The sequence below is a fragment of the Atractosteus spatula genome, chromosome 4, assembly GCF_055471065.1.
Source record: "Atractosteus spatula isolate fAtrSpa1 chromosome 4, fAtrSpa1.hap1, whole genome shotgun sequence".
Lineage (NCBI taxonomy): Eukaryota > Metazoa > Chordata > Actinopteri > Semionotiformes > Lepisosteidae > Atractosteus > Atractosteus spatula.
The window spans coordinates 11,544,331-11,567,059 of record NC_142709.1 but is presented as its reverse complement, the minus strand read 5'-3'; the positions used below and the strand labels follow the sequence as shown (position 1 = coordinate 11,567,059).

Sequence of the window (22,729 nt, the reverse complement as noted above, 5' to 3'; positions counted from 1 at the left end):
TTGATTTTTTTTGCTTGTGAACATAATGCTGAAAAGTGGGCACAGGGGAACAGGCTCACCTTTCATAGGATTTCAAAGCGTGTTCAAGCTTCTTCTTGTAGCCTTCTAGATTCACGGCTTGAGGGTTAACCAGAGTGAGCTGCTGCTTACTTCCGCTGACATGAGCAAAGGGCAGCACCTGCAGCCAAGGTTAATATATTTTAAGGTTAATATATTTTAAAAATGGACTGAAACACTGAAGCCCGGACAGAACATTGTGAGAAACTGAGGAAGGAGAGTTCCTAAATGTCTTCAAATCTGCAGAAAAGGAAACAATTCGTTAAGTGGAGGAAAAAATTAGCTGGAAAGCTAGAAAGTTAAATGAAAAGACAGTTAAGTCAAAATAATGCAAGAGACATTCCAAATGCAATCATAGAGTTAAATTTCCCACACTCTCATTTTTTCCACCATATAACATCAATTCATTTTGATTGAAAATCAGCTTTACTATAAAATGAAATGAATAAGAAACATACTTTAACAACTTTAAATTAAAGCATATAAAGCAAAATAATTAATGCATATGTGAGTGGCGTACCGTGAATACTCCCTGTACAGAAATAATACATGTACATTAATAACATAAAACATTGGGCATTTGGTTAATTCTACATATACATATTTAATGTAACACAAGTTATATGTATAGTAAATAACGTATGTTTATAATATCAAATACAGTACAATCCCTCGTAGCCTTCCCTTTTGCATTATGAAAAAGGAAGGGCAGCACACAAAATTTGGCAAAACATTGCAGAAGGGGCATGTTAGGGATGAAAAAGCAACAGGCTAATCTGTTTGATATTATCTAGGTGAGGTCCTGAGCTCACCCCTACGATGGAAGAGGAGTAGTGCATCCCCTTAATGAAGGGTTGCCATGGCAGCCTCTTTTGTTGCTACTTTCTATCCTAAGCAGTCCCTTACATCGGGGCGAGCACAACCATTCTAATATACTATTGTATTTGTTCCTAAATACATTTTTCCCTTCGGTTTCTTGGTCAGCACAAATGTACACAGTCATCAGGGTTGATTCAGTTATTTTGCTTAAAAATATAAAAATCAATTAGTGCAGGAATGCAGAGATCACTTACTTTAAGCACCAGAAACACTGTCAATCTGAACTATACTGCTGAATCTTGAATTCCTTTTTATAAATTTTGTAACAGCAACAATAAATTATGAAGTTTGATGAGGTTCAATAAATGCTGCCAGTACACTCTGCTACAGCTAACTGTCACTGGTTAACCTTGAAAAAACATTTCAGCACAGAGCGACCGAAGAGTCTTGCCACCCAGAGGTCACAGACACACTGAGAATGTGGAAATCACCATTTGTCTTCATGTGCTTTGGAGGAAGAGAAATTGCACCTGCTGGTTAGTTACCCCAGCTCTTGCATCAAGGTTATCATAATCACGTCTAGTGCCTCCTTTCAAATGTCCACTATAATTTGGTCTCTGAGTATAGGATTAAAACCAGGGTTTTATGAGGCTGATATGTGATTGACAATGCTTAAAACACACAGTAAAGCTGGCAATCTATTTATATAACTGAAATGAGCTGTACTGAGAACATTGTACTGAAGAGAACTGGTGTCTTACTTTCCCCATCAGCAACTGGGTCCATGAATTTTCTGGCCCAATCACTAGAAATCTGAACCTGAATCTCCTCTGGCTCAGGGGTCCAATCACCACGTTTCTTACAAGAGCAAGGAGCACCTTTACTGGGCACCTCTATCCTATAATGACTCAAATAAGATTACCTGCTTTCTAGTTTGCACGAGTTAGAAACAGTGCTTAATATTATCTCTTTCACTGTTGTTGAGATTCTGGCACGTCAATAATTTATTTTTATTTATGTATTATTTAAATCATATACCAGCAACCAAACTTAAAACTTTATTGGCTTATCAAACCTGTGGTGTGCTAATGCCTAAAAAAATATGAAATATAAGTGGTGTGTCAAACATATCTGTTCAGCTCTGTTTTTCAAAAGTTTCTCTTGATTGTTAGAATTGGAGAAATGTATGCAAATAACTGTACTACAGCTCCTAGTTTTCCTAGTAAGTATTCAAAACTCAAAAAAAAAAGAATTATAGGACATTTTTTAGCATTACAGCCTATAATTGAATCATTTTAGTCAGTGGAGATGTTAGGACACCCTCTACTGTTCTTACACAAATATCACAATCTCTTCAGTCTTACAATCGGTGTATTTCAAACTACTATATTTTGTGATGTCTGTATAATGTTACTACATTTTCTTTCGCAAAGTAAAAAGTTATTTCTAACCCCTCAACCTACGTTTAGACAATACATTTTTAGAGAACACTGGATTTTCTTTAAGGCAGGCATCTTCTGTATGAAGAAAAAATTCAGTGATTTTGAAATCTCTGCCATTGAGCACTCAGGTATCCTGTTGAACTAATTCACAATTATTTGAAATTAAGCTTCTGTTTAATTCCAGGTTTGATACAGATTTTTTAAATTTTACCAGTAATTTGAAATGTTCATCATTCTGTTTTTTCTTTAACACAGTTTATAAAATTACAAGAGGTCCTACCACACATAGTTTATAATCAGGCTGTGAGGACAACTGTGAGGAAAAGAGTGTGCACCTCTCACTCAGCATCATGCACGTTTCACTATGAGCTGGGCCACAGAACATGGTTTATGAACTTAAGTTGACTGAAGGTCAGTTCTCTATTATGGTAGAATGCTTTTTCTATTTGGAGCTAAGGAGACCTGAGGAGAAGGTAGGACAGAAATTAGAGGGGGGCATTTAAGATTTGGAGTGGTATTTGCATGGTAAGAGGGTACTGTTTTTTATTTCAAGATTAGACATTAGCAGTGACTGTATGGTTAACACAGAGAGCTACAAATCAGTTCTCTGGAAAAGAAAAATAGACTACACACAGGATGGATTGTCTTGCTATTCATACAGAGTTAAATCATACACAGCTTGCATGACACTCATTAAATCACGCATTATCTCTCTAACCAAGGGCCTCATATGAGCACTATTAGGGAAGCTACATTCCCGACTGGAGGGATCAGCTGAGGTGTCCCTGGAAGGCTTCTGTGGGGAGAAGCCATTCCGGGGCTTGGAAAGAACCAGGTGCAGTCGCTCGGTGAAAATGAGATTGAGAGGCCACAGTTAAGTACACCTGCTGACAAAGCTGATGAGAGGCATCTGGTATAAACCAGAAGGGAGAGAGGAGGTGAGAGGCTCTTTGAGAAGGGGACACTGATGAAGAGAGACGGAGAGAGAAGAGAGTAAAAGAATTATAGTTAACTGTTATTATTCTTTAGAGGTCTGGTATTAGTTCGACCTCTCATATAGTTAGGAAAAGGGTTTCTGTAAAAGTATAGTTAGGACTCTGGCAGGCATAAGGAGTTTGTTTTGGTATATTTTGATTTAGAGACAAAGTTTTTTGGGGGGGAATTCTTTTAACAGAACTTTAAATAAACAGTAATAATAAACAAAAAGCAATGATAAACAAAAAAGGGTAAACATTATTACAGTTACATTTGTTAAATAGCAGTGTAAACATGGTGGCTTAAGACAACCTACGCCTTAGAGGCTTATATTTATAAATGTGAAGCACATGATCTACCAGACAAATTAAGGAGAATTATGTTCCAGGAAACACAAAAACAAGTACAAACTTGCTTTGTTTGCATACAGGATAATTCAAACATGCATAATTTACCAAAGCTCCTCAGAGAGCACTGTGTTTGTACACATAACCACCATGGCAGGTTACTATATTAGTCACACCAAGCCTTCAGTGGTTACAAATGAATGCATTGTTTTAGGAACAAAATTTTTTTTACGTACAAAATGAGATTAAAATGAGCTAGAATTCTGTAATCCTGCTTTGTTTTCAACAGAAGTGTATAACAACATACTTGACTTCCATGAATATAAGAAACAGCTTTGAACTCTGCACTAACTCACTCTCTCAATTAAAAATTGAGTTAATGACCGTGTCAATGAATAGAATAAGTTAATTGTATTAATTTGACACATTTATTAATTATTCATTAAATAGTGGGAAATGTGAAATTTCTATTTAAATAAATCATTAACGTTATCTAAAATATTCATTTTCATTTGTTAACTCCCCCCCCACTCAATTTAGACATCTTCCATGTTTATGAATCCTTTTTGTAAAACACTTTTCAATTAATTTAAACTTTTTCAAATACTGAATAACAACAATTCTAGACATCTAAAGGTATTTTTATGTAAATGTGCCACAACTGCACCCTAGTGGTGAATGGTGTTAATTACAGTGCAAGGAAGACGGAGGTTTGCAGGAGAATACAGAGAAAATACTGTACATTATCATGTCATCGACAGAAAAATCCATTGCAGTTACATACTGTAGCATTTCATTCATCTGAAAAAAAACAAAAGTGCTAGAAAGCTCAATAAAATAAAAATACTGTCATTTGTATTTTCTGAAAACCTCAACACCAAGAGGCATTAGAGGAATACAGTAGTATTATGATTAGAGCAATAATCAGAGCTAAAGCTTCATTGTTAGGAGCACACATAATAAACATAATAAACTTGTTTTCTCTTATTACAAACTTTTCTGATTATTTTAATGTCAACGGTGCAAATAACAGAGAAATCATCCTTTTAGAAGAAGGAATATAAACCCAAATTGCTCTGTTTGTGTTTTAATTTGCCTGTGTCATTAGAAATAAGAACAGTATATTAACAATATGAGTGAAAATGAAAATAAAATGCATTTTAATGGAGCGTGTTCAATGTGGTTTAAATTATAACTATGAGCCTTACCTCATCAAACACCTTAGAATAGATGTATTTGTCCAGTATTGGAACGTATCTGGTGGTCTGTGGTACAGCTGTAGGGGCTAAAGCATCGATTATGGTCAGTCTCCTGGCAACCAAACCATTCGCTTTAAGCCAGCGAGCAGAGGACATGTCCAGAGATCTTTCACAAAGACACGAGCAGAGCAAAGGTCAGTTCAGAGGTCCATCACAAACAAGCAACTGGAACCGACTATCAACAACTTTAATGTTAACAACTGAAAAAGACCCATTCAAAGTGGAAACATTTTCCATTTAACAAATACATATTTTTGAAACATAATACATTTAATAAAAGAGAACATTCATCTTGTGACCAATATGGAGCCCTGAAGCCTTGTTATGCTTTGTAAGTACTTTGTAGTTCTCTGTACTCTTGTTAGGGTTTCCCTGTATGTCTCTGTATTTCTGCGGCACTTGGGGCCTCTCCATGGGAGAAAGAGAGAGAGGTGATGTGAATAGAGGGACCGCAGGGTGATGGGCTGATGGACCTTTAGTGAATGGGGGTCTCTCATGCCCAGGAATTCCTCTGGGCCGCGGGGTCACAGTCCACAATGTTGGGGGTAATAGGGCAGAGTTCCTACTACCTGTGACTCTGTCTTCTGCAGATGTGGAGTACTATAATATTTCTTTTTTACTTTAGCTCTTAATTAATAAACACAGCATGTCCCCTGCCTTTCCCTACTCCATGTTGCACACATTACACTATACTGCAGGAAACAAACCTACTTGTTTTAAATTATGACATCTTAATGGTATTTCTGTTAGACATGAGAATTGAGAATGGAAGTATTAACTTACTCCTTTGGTTTTCTTCTTCTTGCCTTCTTCTGGGTCTTATCAAGAGGTATTACATTAAGACCTAGGTTAGAAAATAAAGCTCAAGTCATACAAGCATTAAATTAACCAATTGCATGAAATGAAGCAAAGCTGGTTCAAAAACGTTTTTGTGGGGGGTGTTCACAAATGTATTTTAGGAACCAGCCATTAGTACGCCTTCTATAATCATTTTACTTACTGTACTGTTTTGTTGTGATTAAAATCTCTTTAACACTGACAATTCACTTTAGGTTGAGCTTCTAAAGAAATAGTTTTAGAAAGATGTGGTGCAACAAGATATCAGAAACAGATATAGAAGATAGAAGAATTATAGACTACACACAATGACCAATTAAACATGAGAAACTATTGAAAATAACATTTTTTCCTTTAAAAGATGGTGAATGAACATTTCTACTCAACATATACACACAAATCCTATTGAACATTGAAAACACTGACGTGTCCATTTCTAAACTTACCATTTAGAACTTGACTTTGTTTGTCTACATTCATTTTGAACACAGACAACGTTTCTGGGAGCATCCATTCATCCAGAACACTATTGATCTCACTTATGTCTACTCCATTGCTCAGGAATCTTAACAGGCTGGTTTTTGTATGTGCTGAAATTAGAAACGAGGAGATGAAAGATCTTACCTGTCATGAGTCAGTTCCCAAGTTACTTTCAGCATTAACTTCTCTGTTGAGGATCATGTGAATCTCAGGTTTAATATACAAATAAGGATAAAGACAGGTGTCACATGGTGCCATGGTTTGGTTAGAATTGCTACCTCACAGTGCTAGGGCCCTGGGTTCAATTGCTGGGGTGCTATCTGTGTGGAAATTGTATGTTCTCCCCTTGTTTGTGTGGAATTCCTCTGGGTGCTCCAGTTTCCTCACACAGTCCAGAGACATACTGGCAGTTTAATTAGCTTCTGAGAAAACTGGCCCTGGTGTGAGTGTGTGCCCTGTGATGGACTGGCATCCCATCCAGGGCGTATCCTGCCTTGACCATGTTGCTTGGCCAGACAGGCTCCGGCTCCCTGCGACTCTGAATTGGATGAAGTGGTTAGAAAGTGGATGGATAAAGGGATTTTTTCAGACACCACATTTTGCAAACAGCCTCTAATTTATTCTGTTTCAAAATGTTAAATTGATCAAGCACAGCTTCAGTAATAAAGGAAATGCTCGTATTCAAAATAATATTCAAACAACATTTTTAGATCACAATAACAATTCTGACAGATTAATTAGATAAACAAGTGCAATGGATTTCATTAACAAACTCTATTAATCAGAACAGAAATATATAAAATCTGTAAATGCAATTAGGTGTGGTAATGAGCTGTCAAGCTATTTAAGGGTGTAATACCCACTGTGTTCATAGACTAAGAACAGTGGCTGGAAGTCATGTATAAAAAGGTTTTCAGCAGAACTAGAACTTCAAGTTGTTGAGTTCATAAAAAGGTAATGGAAGATGAGAGAAACTAGTGTAAAATGTATAACTTTTTAAGGGACTCAAAGTGGCAAAAACAAACTCTATTGTAAAATCCATAGATCCAACCACATGTTAATTCAGCATTAGAAAGTTACTTTTCCCAGTTATAGGCCTACAATAAAATACATGATACCCAGCTTACTTTCTCCACACAGAAGAATGTCAGCTAACATGCCACACAACAGAATTTTTATCAGCCTGTTATCTATTAGATAATAGTATATGCTTAATCACAGGCTATTCTGAACAGAAGTTGAGGCAGATGACATAAAAATAAACACCCTGCCTCAAATATTAATATTTTTCAAATAAAACTGTACATTTATTATGCTTCAGTGGTAGAGGAACATCATGCTCAAAAATAACTTAAGTACAAAAATATTAAAACAACTATAGTGTCATAAAATAGAGTTAAGTGATATTTCCAACTATTTAAGTCTCACTAATCTATTGTCACATCTGCAATAATTTCTTAAGGTGATTATGCTGTTGTTTGGACATTATTCTACTTGAAAATGCCTTTGGAGCAGATGTGACAGTACTTGACAGATGTGACAGTATATAGTACCATACAGCATGTTCACAGTTTACAAGCAGTGAGATGAGCTTTTAAAAAAGAAAGAGTGCTTTATCCAGTACATGTATAGGTTAAAGACTAAATTTACTTCCATTATTTCATTTTACAGACCATGCTGTGACAATTTAGGCACATAATTATTGTGTATTATATAATTACATTTAACAGCTTATTATAAATTCAGATGTTCTGCTAAAAGCTTTGAATGTTCTCAATTCAAAATTCCTGGTGTCCATTTAAATAATTGTTTTATGAAAATAGAACAAAATATCTTGAAGGGGGTTTACTTATTTTAATTCTCATAACTATTTTTAACTCTTCTTCTTAGTCCAAATTATCTGATGGTTTAATTCAATAACCTACAGTATATCGAAACATAATAAGGCAGCTGCCACCAGTTGGAACTAGTTGTAATTGAGTTTAATGCTAGTACTATATGCACCAGGAGAATATTTGTTAGTACTTGGATTGCTGTGTTTGAGACTAACTAAAATACAAATTTAGTGTAGTTCTGAAGCATTATGGGATCACTTGCACCTAGTCCACTACCTATTATCTGTATTCTTACAATCCTAGTCCAAATGTCAGTTCATTTGCCAAGGTCATTGGGAGCAATATACAAACTGAGCATAAAAGCAAAATAATATTTCAAGTTAACTGCACAGTATTTCAGAGTATCTAACAATATATGTGTGTAATGAAGAACCGTGAAAAAAATGCATTATATAGAACACCTCAGAGCTCTGAAATGTCTTGTATAATAAAGAAATAGAAGCATAAAAGTAAAGTCTATCTCCATGTTCCCTGAAAATGACAAGAGAAATTAGGGGACCAGATAAATATTGAAAATCTGTTTTGTGTTTTGATAAATGAATTAGTTCTAGCACCATTTACAACATGGTGACTCAGAGTACTTCACAGACATCTGTACTGTACAATATTATACAGTAACAGAAAACCATGTGAGCTCGGAGGAGAAGAAAACAAAGGGAGCAAAGCTGGATCCTCTCCTTCCCTCTAGGGAATCCTGTAGATCCATCAATTTTCTGACTGCTTTATTAAATAAAGGGTCATGGGGGAGCCAGAGCCTATCCTAGCCTGGATGGGACGCCTGGCCCCTGCACAGCACACATGCCAATAAACCTACCAGTCAGCATGTCTTTGGAATGTGGGAGGAAGCTGGAGTACATGGAGGAAACCCACGTGAGCACGGTTAGATCATACAAACTCCATGCACCTAAGACCCTGGAAACTGAGTCCAGGGCTCCAGCACTCTGAGGCAGCAGTGCTAAGCACCATGCCACCCTATTTTTATCATTCATGTTTTTAATTTTTTTATTTAACTTCATTAATAATAACTCCAACACTTTGTTTTTATCGCCACGTATTTACCCACCAGCATGTCGCATCTTCTGTCTACACAGGCTGTGTGGTTTGTGCTCGGCGGGATTGTGGGTGCGACTGAGATGCCTGTGACCGTGATGAGAGGCGGCAGCCCAATCTACAGCTGACTGAGGCCTTGCAGGGGCTTTATCCTTACAAGGGGTCTGCAATCTGCAAGCACTGTGGGCTCTCTCCAGCCTTCTGCGTTCAATCAAAAACATAAAAGAAAACATCATGATCCCCCTTTTCATTTGTGCAGTTCCTTCCATAAAATCTTTTACAATAAACAAAGTACCCAACCTTTTTACTGTGTGACTGGCGCCATTGTGATACCAATCCAACACCATACACTCCGCACGGAGCTTCAGTACCTTCTCCAAGTCCTCCTTTCCTTGTTCAATTTCTTCCTTTAAAATGTAGGTGTCTTCACTCTAAATAAACAGAAATCACAAGAAAAACAGATAAAACATTCCAAAGTTGATTGATTTATGAGGAGTGCAGTAAAACTTCAGCATAACTTCAGTTCTCCTCATCATTCACGTTTTGTTAGAAATACTGCATTTTTGTCAAACGTGATCATAAGGCACCATAAATTATTTTATATTTTCTTTCTATAAGTCATTCTTAGATCATAAAAAATATGAAAGGTTATAAATCAGAGGAGGCTGTTCAGAGCATCTATCCACATTGGTAGTAAGTAAATCATCTGGAACACACTGTGGTTAGTAGAAGTGTAGTTAGTAGAAGTTAATAATAAAATAACAGTTGTAAAAAGTTACATGATGTTAACATAACAAGAATAAAGTGAAAGTAATGTGATGTAATTTTGTGAAACTGTATCTGTAACCCCCTTCTAGTGGGATTAAGGGCGCAATCCTAGATTTAATGTGCGTCTGACAGAGAATCCAAGGATTCATCAGTGGGAATAGAGATCCATGGCAAGTCATGACAGGTGATGTGGGTATTATTTACCACAAATGGAAGGGGTGCTCCCGGCTCTTTGATATCGGAATGGTAGCAGTGGAAACGACCTCCAGTCTCTCTGGAGAGCTCATGCAGGAACCTGTTGGCCTCCAGGTCATCACAGTTGAAGGAGATGGTATGAACAGGAACTGGTGGGTGCAGCTGTACCTGGGCCAGGATTGTCTTTGGAGGCTGTGCCGAGTTTAGGATATACAAGATACAGAAGAAAATGCTGTCATTTACAGTAGACGTGATTATCAATTATTGAGTAAAATGTGCTTGTTTCTAAAGTTACGAAGCTTAGACATACATTAAATACGCCTCTCCCCAATTTAAAAAACGGATGGCTATTTGACTTGCAATGTAAGGAATTTGCACTACATATTTTTCAAATATCAAGGGGGAAAATAAAGCTCAAAAAAGTTTTAACTGGCTTTAGGATATAAAGACATACATTAAGACCCAGAGTAATGGTAACATTTGGCAGGCAGTTACAGTACTTTAAAATATTTGAAACAACATACTTTTCCATCTCTTAGATAAAAAACAATGGGCCAATTTACCATCCTCCTTAAATACTGTAAAAAAAATAGTTCTAATTACTTTTCACAGTAGTTGGTAATTTTTCACACACTCTGGGCAATGAATGCAAAAATAAAATAACAGTCTTATACTTTCAATTAGTGAATACCTGATCTGGTCTTCCATCTGTTAGGAGATACACTGCATCAGTGCCAACATCTGCCAAAGCCAGTCTCAATGCACCCAGTGTGTTGGTTGAGCCCCCAACCTAGAGCAAATTAAATCCCTTTGGAAGCAGCTATTTAAAACTACAACCTTTTTGCCCACTGGTAACATCTAAAAATATATTATTTTTGTGTTTCCTAAAAAACCTAAACTTCCAATTCTTTATCTTCATTACATTCTCTAAATTCAATTGGAAATATTAACTTACTCTGCCCCAGCCACCTCCGACCCTCAAAAGACATCCCTAATACCCTCAGGCTCATACTGTAAGTTCCTAGTAAAACTCAGAAAAACATCATAAGACAGGTCAAGTTTTTCCACGTTACTTCACATAACCCTGAGCAAAGAAATAAAAGCAAATTTGACATAGTTAAAAATAACTGTAAAAATTATTTTCACAGTCTGCATAACTGTATTATGTTGTTCACAGCAGCATCATATGAAGTCAATAAAAAGGTATTCGCTGTGAAAAAATGTGCAAATGGCCTTATGATGCAAAACAAAACCTAGAGAATCTGGAAATCATTAAACACTTACATTTAACATTAAAATGTTTTTAATGGGCTCCCTAATACCTGAAGTGATGAAACTCACTATCTGTGTTACCTGATATGAATCCGTGTGATATCCACCTGGAAATCTCAAACCCACCGGAACCAAGGTATTACTCACTAAATTCATATAAAAACAATTTTTCTAAAAGACTTTAATTTAGCTAACATTGGAGACCGAAAGAATGGATGAATATTCACTGTGACTACATTGTTTTTGTTAAAAGCAGCATAGTGCAATATTTCCAAAACAGCACAACAAATGTTCCAGTGTATCCAACACATCTATTTTGTAAGAACTGTTTTTATAACAATTAGAGCATTACCTGCATTGCAGGAAAAGGTCATCACTTCAGTAAGTACACCACTACAGGGCTTTGGGGTCATCATGATATTTAACTTTAGAAAAAAACAATGATCTAGACACTCCATGCACTTTGTGAGCACACACATTTTTATCTCATTTTTACCTGGAGCCCTTTCACCCAATACCAGGCATTCTCCAAATTTTGCTCGTTCACCTCAGCCAGTCTATCCCACCAAGCAGACACCCGTGAGCCAAACTGGACAAAGTTCACTTTCGCTTTATGACGAAGCTGTTCCTAAAAAGACAGAAATCTATGCTGATTATGGTAGGATATAGTGGTATGAATACAAAATGATGAGTAGCTTAAAAAGAAAGCTTTTGCAGAGATTTTATGTTCTTCTAATGTTGTTGTTGTTGTTGCTGTTATTGTTATTTTTACCTGCATAAGCTGGAAAATTTTTTCCTTCAGTGTGGGAAGTTGGTCCTTCATGGATTCGGAGGTGTCCACAAGGACATACACCTGATCCTCGAGAATGGCTCCAAAAAGTTCCCTGCTGCCTTTTTGAAGCCACTCCAGCCTGCCACAAAACCCAATTCAGCAATGAGAGACACAGTTATATGGGAAGGGTCAAAGAAAATCCAAACGTATCAACCAGTTTTGAACCAGTGTAACATACTGTATCTAGAAGACCTGCAAAATCACATCACTTTCAATAACCGCTTATCAAAATCGGGGTCAGGTTGGCCTGGAGCCTATCCCAGGATGTCACCAAAAAGCAATTGGAAAATCCTTATAAAACAAGCTCTAATCCACCAGAAATAGACGTACCTCTTCTGCAAATTCTCAAGAGCTGCATTCATCCTGTCTTCATACCATTTACACTTCTCAGCTGAAACATAAACATGGACCATGGACCCATCTTTCCATTGTGTGTGAGCAAATCTTTCGCAGTATTTGGCATTGACCAGCTTGATCCTCTTCTCCTGGTGAAGATGTGGAGAGGACAGCTCCTTTTACTTTAGCTTGCAGAATAAGTTCCTTCTTTTTCCTACTGCGCCCAGTTTGATTTATTTGCTTAACAGTTGTCTTTATCAAGAGTGACTTACAATATAGGAAACATGTGGATACATGTAGAAACAATATGAAAAATAATAAACTGAATTCATAAAATATCAATAAGACTAGAACAGAACGGAAAAGCACTGCAAGAGTTTTACAATCAAAATTAAACAGCAAGAACTACAACAGTCTATAGCTTTGGACACAACAATGTAATGTAGCTTTTGCAATGTAAACACCCTGTTAGTATGTATTCCATGTTTATAGAAAGCAAGTTACAGCAAGTTAGGTTACCGTTTTGAGAATCTGTTACATTTGTACAAGTTGGTGTAAGATCTAGTTCATGCTTGAGATGTCACACGTGTTTTATAAACAGATGAGTCATGTGAAAGCACCGAGTGGACGGGGAAGCAACAATTCTGATTTCTGATTTCTTTAGATGGTCCATTCTACCACTGAAAGGTGAGCATGGAGGATAAATGTGCTTCAGAAGGAGAAAAATGGAGGGGGGGGCACAGGAAATGTGGGGGGAAAGGGGGAGCAGGGAATGTGGGATGAAGTGCAGGGAGAGAGCCTAAAGTTAAAGAAAGAATGGCTGAGACAACAGTGGGGAAGCACAAATGTCTTTCAAGCAAGTGAGAACCAGTGTAGAGGCTGAAGAAATGGGAGTCGCGCGCATTTCTGGATTATCTGGAGTGGGTGAATAGCATTGGTGGAGTTGAAAGATTAAATGAGACTCCAAAAGCTTGAATGGGATTTGTAATTGCTAATACCCCTGTACCAATTTCCGACTTTCAAAACTGCCCTCACTCCTGTGGACATGTGGAGAAGAAAAAAAGTCTGATACATTGTAATTCCTACCTGTGTCTATTTCTCATAAACAAGTTACCTAATAACAGAAGTTTATTCAGAAACAAAGGGCAGAAAGTTAAGAAGTAAGTGCTTTTGTATTCTCGATAGTGAATTTGAAGGAAACAATAACTTTGGAGTAGTGCATTTTTAAAACTCTAAGTACTCTAATTAAGGACTAATTATAGAAGCAAATTATAATAATATAACGTAATCCCATCGAAGACAGACCTTAACTGCTAGGTAACTTTGTTTTCAAATGTCTTAGGATGGCAAAGCAAAATGGTAATACAGTAGGTCAATAGAAGTTAGAGTGTAACTTATCATATCTCTCTAAAAGAGAGATTCAATAAGTGTGTCAGTAGAGCAAATATTAGATTAGCAGCAAGTTTGAATAAAAATGGTTTGCCTCTGTGGAGAGCAACAGATTTATTACTGTTGATTTTACAAACCTCAGCTACTATTTCAAACAATGGGCTGTATCATAAACCTGAAGGGACTCTGGACACTGAACACATCAATTTCAACTGAATCAGCATTACTGTTGAAATATGAAACACATTCAGTGAGCACTAATGAAATGTTCACTGAATGAACCAACCTTCTATTTTTTTTTATCTGTCATAACGCTTTTTACTGAAGTAACTGAAACAGTTAAATGAGAGTTAAATGAGTTTACCATAATGTCATAAACTTAATTTCCAAAATGTCATTTATGACTCTACTGTATATCTGAACATTTCTAGGCATTGGATTTTGACATGTTCCCCAAACCAAAACGTATGAGTGGGAAACAATCAAGACCACTGATAAAAGCTATTGCATTTGAATGAGATTCCATAATGCTTGGGTACAACTTTTGATCCGTCTGACTCAGTTTTGGGATCCAATTACCGCGCGGTGTACCATGCCATCCAGGCCCCAGGGAGTTTCAGAAAAGAAAATTCAGATAGGAGCAAAACACCACTCGTCCTAAACCTGAACTGGGTCCCAAAATCCAGCGCTCTGCTTAAAAATGGTCGAAGTAGTGTGTGAATGCTAACCTAACCTGAGGTGTCAAAAGAGCATTTCTGCGATCTGCTGTATATTCTCAAGAGGCTATATACAGAACACTGTACACTGACATCAGATTAAGGAATACTTCATTAGGCTGAAGCATTGAATCCATGATGATTTGTAGGATTTTACTATGATTTAAGAACCAATATACCATAAATTACATTTGAATTTTAAATAACATTATGGTGGCAGGAAACATGATCATTGTGGAATGATCACTTTGTTTAAGCATGTTACTCACGGCATCAGTTTGAAGACTCTCATCGTCTGGCTTGGATTTGATATCAACAATGCCGTCAGAATGGCGAAAGGCACAATCAGCCAGAGCGTCATAGAACAACAAGTTCTGGGCCTTCAGTCCGTGTTTTGTCAGCCAGGTTTTGGAGCTCATACAGTCTTCTGATTTTGGCATTTCAGTCCTTCTATCTCCTGGATGTTCTAGGGTGCATAAAGATATATAAAATAAAAAAATCATTGTGCATTAAAAATGGATGAATGGGAAGAAAATATATTTTGTTGTTATTTATAGACCCAGAATTATGTAAATCACTCAAAAGTTATCATTAATTTATCACACAAAAGTGCTATTCCATGCAACCGATTAGCCTTTATTTCCTTTGCCAGAAAGCCTATACAAGTATATATTGTATATAGCAACTGAAATTATGGTGTTACCATGAATACTGTATGCCTAATTCTTGGGTACTCTGTTTTAAAAAGGGAATGATCATCCTTATTCAGGACACTCTAGTGAACTGAACCAGCCCGTTAATCCATTGATCCTTTCATTAGGTGTATGCCTAATGCACACATACCCCTGAGCTGTGAGGCAGTAGCACTGAACACCATGCTAACATGCTTCACACTGACAGTTCAGTCTGTCATTATTCCAGCTCTCTAACACTAACAGTAGTATTGTACAGCAAACACTCACCACTCACCACCCAGGAAATGAGGAGACAGCTCTTCATGTGAGATGTCTGTGTTCATGTCATTACAGGCACAAAATATATGTATTACAGGTAAAGTAACAATAACAAGGTCGCTCAAGAGGGAAATGTGTTTCCGGAGAAAATGGCTTTGTTGATGTCAATACGTAAACAGCGCCATAGCAACATCTTATTAGAAGCACACTGAGGCATCACAGATGAGGACAAACATATCTACTGTAGGATAATCTATGGATATAAATATATTTACTGTAACAGCACTGACACATTATCATCTCTTAATATCACAACCCACAATGCTTCTAAAAAAACAGTACTAAATTATCATCAAACTAAAACTCAGCAAAAATGTGAACTATTATTCTGGCAAATCCAAAGTGTTTTAATAATCAAATAAGGCTATGAAATTTGATTTTAGAGACACATTGACTCCCAAAGCAGTTCATAAAGGTGCAAGGTATTATTTAAATCTAGATTTTGCTAAGATCTAAATATTTAAATATAAAGGAGAAAACCAGCTATGAATTCTGCACAGAAGCAAAAAAAATAGCTTTATTAGTCCCAAAAGACAGCATGTAGTTCAAGAGGTGATGTAAAGTCAATGGATTGAAAAACAAAGGAACTGTTCCATTTAGTCAGGCTTCTTATACTGTATTTTTTTTGCACTTTGCCGTATGGGACCAGATAAAAACACAGTGTATAAGTGCTGCGATTAGCTCAAAAAGGGGTTTGCTGATAGTGGCTAAAGAAGAAGACGCAGTAAAGTCTCCACCTTGAAACCGCGGGTGAGATTCCAGTAATATCGCCTGAACTTGAGCTGCGGTGGTTCTCGCCTCCTCCATCTCTCTCCAGATTAAGAAGACATCCTCCCTGACACCAGCGCCTGTGAGAACAGGATGTAAATGTGCTGAGGTACCACAGAGTAGGGTAACATTGAGGCTATTACTAGTGCTGGGCTACCGCCTGTATTAACCAACTGTATTATAGGCCCTACTGTACAGTGCCTGTGATAACTCAGATGTGACATTTGTGAGAATGTGACATGAATGTGGCACCTTCCTTTATTGTGCCTTTTTTTCTAAAATGTAAGGCTAAGCCATCTAAAGTGTAATGTAGAAGAAATGTCTTGTAATAAACTTTCTTTTAGAAACTTTCTTTCTTTCAAATCATTTTTTTTGTGCACCTAGTTACATCAAATGTCTTTGTTTTAAATGTGCCACCATACAGACAGTGGGGAAAGTGACTGTATTAAATGGAAAGGAAAGAACTGGAACAGCATTACCTGGAGGCACACCCCCAATTAGTCTCCTTGACATGTGGGGAGTGTGACAGTTCTCATCCCCTTCTTTTTCCCCAACGCACACGAAGGGCTCAGAGCCATGTAGTTCTGCAAAAGCATGGAACCTACAAAGACAAGCTCTGTTTCATGTTTCAAAGGTGTAATGACGATTGAAACACAATAATAGTAAGTCAGTCTTCATTCAGTCTGTGTGTATGCAAAAAGTTTCTTTTTTGCTCTATGAGTTCATATCGAAATGCAGTGTAAGCTCTTCCTGAGAGAAAAAACCACGCCAAAGTCCTATAATGATTTACTTTAATATCATATTTCACACATCTGAGCAAATTAAACAGTCTTAAAGTCAATAAAAGCATTGTATAAAATGTTAACTCAGTGTTCACTTTACATACTTTATCTCTCTAAAGGCAATTAGGGGAATTATGTTATTTAACTGGAAGCAAAGCAAACAAGCTTTTGACAGATTTGACAGGGTCTGTCGATTTAAGTAAATATGAAGATGTTTCACTTAATGATTTATTGCATTTTTCTATTAATGACTATAATTCTCCTTGTAAAATTAGCTCAAAAGTTCAATTTTTCAGCAGTAAGAAATCCATTCTTTACATCTGCAGTCGTACGTGGTAGCACCCTTTTATTGAAACAAGGTCATTTGCTATTTTAAAGTGTAATAAATAATGTAAAGTATATTTAATGAACAATGACATCTCGTGAAATTCTTTTGGAACATGTATTCGGTTGCTCTTACCTCCCAGCTGTAAGATGGGCTACACCCTTTAAAAACTGAACAGTTTCTTCACTCTTAGCATTAAAAGATATTGTGTGGATGGGGCACACACTATTCACCAATTTATTCCTCAACAGATCTATCAAATTGTCTTTGAAATCTCCAACAGCAAATAGATAAACTGCTTCAATCTAGATATCACAAAAAGAAAGAGAAGAAAATGAGAATATACTGCAGTAAATCTAAAGCCTAAAACAACAATAAAAATATGGTAGACATCATTTTTCAGCTTTAATTTGAATTTTATGTGCTATTGATTTCAAAATGATCTGATATAAAACAATACATTTTCTTATAAATATAATTCTCTATTATGACAACCAAAATGTAATTAAAAACAACAATTTAATTTTGCGTAACAGGCTACAGTATGTAGCTTGCATTTTACTGCCAATGTATGTCTGTAGAATGGCTTCACTGAAGAATGGTTAATTCCTAGATTTATGAACAGGCTGTTATGTCTTTATGTGTTATTCACAGATAAAAGAGCATCATGTTTAGTATTGTTGAAATCTGACCCTTGCCTGGGGTCATTCCTCTAACCTGGCTTGAGTGCATTTTAAACAGACACCTGTTGTCTGTGACATTTCAGAAATAGCTCTTGTACATGACATCTCAGAAATAACTTTAGTTAAGAAAGAACTTAGGTGGAGATATAATTATCAGGAATAGCCACTATGCCATGTGTGATAGTTTCATTATGTATCCAGTGGTCACTTATAAGTGCCCATTTGTGGTAATAATAGACAGTGACAAGAGTTTTAATCAGACTATCAAAACTCCCTGCAGCACTCCTTAAATTCAGAGCACATGAGGCACACCCCTTGTATGCATCTTCTTTAGTGTTCTCTGGAAATGACCTTTCCGTAACAAATTAAAATTCATCACAATTCCTCACTGAACTGCGATTTGACTTCCTGCATCTCTGCAGTATTTGACCGAATAATGCCAAAAAAACAAAGTATTGATGTGTGCAAAAGGGATCCCTTCTTATTTGGATAGATCCCCCATGAATATCTCTCAAGGCTGCATGGACCTCACCCCTGCTGAAGAGAACAAACTGTTCATTTTGTTTAACAAGGATCCTCCCTTACTGTTTTATCACTCATGGCCATTAGCAATGCTTCTGCGGTACTGCTTTGAGAGGTGGCCGGCTCATTCTTTAATTTCCATATCCATTCTACCGCAGAGTCAATGTTAGCTCCAGATGTATGGACTGCTTTTGTCTGCCACATTTTCAAGTCCGGAGCACAGCTGTAAATTTCAAGGCAGATCAAATCAGTTGTATGGCAGTAGATTTAAAGGTTTGGAAATAAATTCAATTGAGTACTAAAAAGGTAAGATGGAGCACATCTGATTGTAAATGTCATACTCAACCAGGATAATCTGTACATAGTTCATAATTTCTACTTAGAGTTGAAATTATGGTTAGCATTAATAAGATGTAATAAACTAACCATTTATACTACAGTGTATAAATAACATTACAGGTACAGATTATTCTTAGTACAATTCAATCAGGAGTTGTGTCAGGGCTAATCTTACCAAATAAGGTTAAATCTTGCAATCTGTGATATTTGCTCCTTGATGACATGACACACTGCTTCACAGCTCAGATCAAACTGAGTCTTGGATATGTTGCCAAAGTCAAGGACAAGAGTGGCAGATCGTTCCTGGATCACACCAAAAACCTGCCGACTCCCACTGGTCAACCAGTCCAGTCTCTGTTTATACAGTTTCATCTTTCTCGTCAGCCTTTCTACGATCTCTTGAAGCTCATTTCTTCTGGCTGTTAGCTGAGGTACACAAAAAGCACATGTACTAAGCACACAAAATCAGCTCTGGCTTTTAATTTGTATCATTGAGAACATATGCAGGAAATTACAGAGAACAGATAAAAACAGCTCTTGTTCTTAATGGTGAGAGGCTCAGGCCGTGCAGGCTGATGCCCAACCTTGAACGCACACTAATGAGCACAGGAAAGACGTACTAATGAGGAACACACAAGATACGTAGTAAAGGAAAAAAGAAGGGGAGTGTAATTGGGGGATTGAGGACAGAATTCGCTTGGCGGGGTTCCTGAGATATGATAACAAATAGTAAAAAACATCTGTTATAATAAGTAGCCTTTTAAAAACTGAACAACTTTTGCGGTTCAAATAAGGTCTACTTAAGCAGCTTCCTCCACTTTTGATTTTTGAGAATTGTTTGTGTGATGGTCCCTGTACAGTCTCTGCAGTTTGAATAAAGTTGGCTCTCTTGAACTTCCTCTCTCAGAATTTTCTGATTCCTGGTTTGGATTCTAATAATGGTAAAGTCTCATTTGTTGAAAATGCCTTCTTATTCCCTTACACAAAAGCTTGACTACTACAGATACCTTAAATTTCTATTTTGTTTAACAAATGGTACAGGGATTTTTTTGCATTCCATGTGTCCACAAAAGCTTATGTTTCCAGTGTGGTAAAAAGAATGGTAAATGCAGCAATTATTTTTGTTTCATGAATCAGGAAAATCATCATTGTATGCACTAATTATGTACAGGTTGTCGTGCCAGCATAAATATACTTACATTATAAATACTGCCATCTTTCTTGAACTGGGAAAACAAGCCTTCACCATATTGAGAAGAGACTGGTTTTTGCAAAGTAAGAACATAATCTGAAAAAAAACATAAATAACAAGTTACATCATTAATCCTGTAGTCAAAAGGCATATATTATGTTATGTTTCCTGAAAAGGTTTACATAGCAACATCATCAGAGTTAAAACAGTGTGAAGCAGAACTCAGACTTTTCTGTTCTAATCATAACTAATGATTATTTCAAGTTGATTTTTGCCATTAGGTCTGTATTCAAATTAAGAGTCCATGATTTGTTTGTCCATATTCATTTTAAGAAACACAATTAAGGAAGCTACACATGTATCATTACTGATCATCAACCATCTGCTTTTTGATGTTGAAACCTGCCTTTTATAAATAAATGGTGCATTTAAAATCATCCATTTTTGTGTTAAATTGATTTTTGTCTCACTGTAAGTATATAATTTGTTCTCCTAGTATAAGTCTGTATTGTTTATAAATTCTATTCAACTCAGTCCATCCTATTTCTTATTTACACCACAAAAATTGTATCAATAACTAGTGCCAACAGATTTATTGTGAGTCAGTGACACTATTCGTCAACATAACATTCATTAACCTACAGTACTAACAAACAGTAAAAATGGAAAATGCCAACACAGCACTAATGACACAGAAGTCACATGCAGATGGATGAAGAATGAGAAGCATATATTTGTCAATTTAATGTTGTTTTTTTATTTGAAAGTCAGATTTCAAATATTTGATGTCTCTGTATGCGCACATTGTCTGCCCCGCCCATACCTTCACGGTGTTTAAAGCCGATCCTTGACAGGACCTGAGAGAGGTTAAGCCCACTTTCCTTCAGGCCATGACGTTTCAGCCATTTTGGAGATGAGATTAGGGTGCGCACATCAGTGTCAAACTGAGCTGCCTTCTTTCCGGGCTTGTTCCCTTGTGATCTCGTTTCATCACATGTCTTACTGGAGTCACACAAATCCAGTTTTCTTTCTTCATCTTTGTGTTTCAAATCAAAGCTTGGTTCTAGAAAGGGAAATTGAATACACACTAGAGACATGCTGCTGTATTTTAGGAGCCTGGTAAACTGATACAAAGTAAACAAAAAGAAATGTGTATTAGTTGGCATTAAACTAGGAGAACTGTGAGGTTCCACAGTATAGAGTTGCCCTAGTCCACTGTTTATTCTGTTTATTCTCTGTTAACTTGTAATTGAAATGCATGATGGAACCAACATACAGTAATCCCCACATTTATACATTTAAACCATTTGAAATATATTAGCAATGTTTGTTTAGCAACGACAACATTGACTTTCAAATGTGTTGATAAGATTTGTTTTGTAATGTGTTTGGTAGAAGTTCATATTAAATAACATTTCTTTAAACTGCTAATGTCATCTTTAATGCAGTTTTTCAAAGAAACTTATTTTGGTCATAATTACTGACACATCAATGATGGTCACAATATAAACATTATATGATAAATACTGCAATAGGAACAACTTACTGTCTCTTGAAGCACTAACTGTCCAGATGTCTCTAGTCATTATAAAGAATATGGATTTTGTACTTCCCTCTGTAAAAAGAATTAAGGAATTGTGGAATAAATCTCTTTAACAAACTTAAAAAATGCTGTCTTCAACATCCTTAAATTCAAACCCGAAGATCAGGTAGCACATTAAATTTAGAATTTAACTGTCTTTCACATGCTGTTACTCATTTCAGCATTTCAATGCTAAATCTGGTCTCTCAGCCAAATTGATTTAAAAATGATGGTGTGTTACTGCTATGCATATTTTAAAAAAAAGTTAAAAAAGTAAACAAAATAATCATTTACAATTTTCATTCTTCTGCTATATTAGTTGTTTGACACAACTCTTAACTGAGGAAGTTGGTGTAAACAATATGAATTGTGATAAGCGGAATATTCTTTTTATATATTACTGACTGAGCCAGTGCGCTATAAATCTTTCTTCATTTTGCATGTCTGAATAATGTTCTCTTGAGTCATTTGTTATATTTAAAGCATATGTAAATTATCCTGGAACAGCTGTGAAAAGATTCATGTCTTTCAAATAGCAAACAGGATTTGTTTATGAATACCAGTTTCAGAAATTACCCAACTGGATAATGCCAGAGTACAGTTTCATAGCCCCTTTGGTAGCTGATCATGATTATTTAATCTCCTATAAATCTATATTCTTAGGCATTTTCTCCTTGTGGTAGTACAGTCACTTTCTTTTACTTTTTCCTAATGCTGTAATTATTCAGCACTAGAATAATAATAATAGTTTAATGGACATTTTTTATACCAACAAATAGTAATTAAACATTTTACTTGAACTAATTAAAAGAACATACTGTACTCGTATGTAATCGTGGTTGATCTGTATGAAT

At 36.3% G+C, this 22,729-nt stretch overlaps 1 protein-coding gene across 1 annotated transcript in view; it reads right to left on the bottom strand.

The window, feature by feature from the left end:
• The window catches only part of LOC148835823 (von Willebrand factor A domain-containing protein 3B-like), a 53,533-nt gene extending 31,654 nt beyond the window's left edge, over window positions 1-21,879 (bottom strand). The window contains exons 1-20 of the mRNA XM_088913180.1: window positions 21,840-21,879; window positions 21,117-21,356; window positions 20,301-20,389; window positions 19,277-19,527; window positions 18,826-18,985; window positions 17,693-17,862; window positions 16,930-17,051; window positions 16,420-16,530; window positions 14,939-15,135; window positions 12,559-12,713; window positions 12,169-12,307; window positions 11,893-12,024; window positions 10,816-10,914; window positions 10,134-10,316; window positions 9,462-9,592; window positions 9,175-9,362; window positions 6,183-6,326; window positions 5,683-5,743; window positions 4,849-5,005; window positions 60-178 (exon numbers count right to left, since the gene is read on the bottom strand). Coding sequence (XP_088769306.1) covers window positions 60-178; window positions 4,849-5,005; window positions 5,683-5,743; window positions 6,183-6,326; window positions 9,175-9,362; window positions 9,462-9,592; window positions 10,134-10,316; window positions 10,816-10,914; window positions 11,893-12,024; window positions 12,169-12,307; window positions 12,559-12,713; window positions 14,939-15,135; window positions 16,420-16,530; window positions 16,930-17,051; window positions 17,693-17,862; window positions 18,826-18,985; window positions 19,277-19,527; window positions 20,301-20,389; window positions 21,117-21,356; window positions 21,840-21,879 — 2,888 coding nt within the window. The remainder of the gene's footprint in view (window positions 1-59; window positions 179-4,848; window positions 5,006-5,682; window positions 5,744-6,182; window positions 6,327-9,174; window positions 9,363-9,461; window positions 9,593-10,133; window positions 10,317-10,815; window positions 10,915-11,892; window positions 12,025-12,168; window positions 12,308-12,558; window positions 12,714-14,938; window positions 15,136-16,419; window positions 16,531-16,929; window positions 17,052-17,692; window positions 17,863-18,825; window positions 18,986-19,276; window positions 19,528-20,300; window positions 20,390-21,116; window positions 21,357-21,839) is intronic.
• Between the last annotated feature and the right edge of the window lie 850 nt (window positions 21,880-22,729).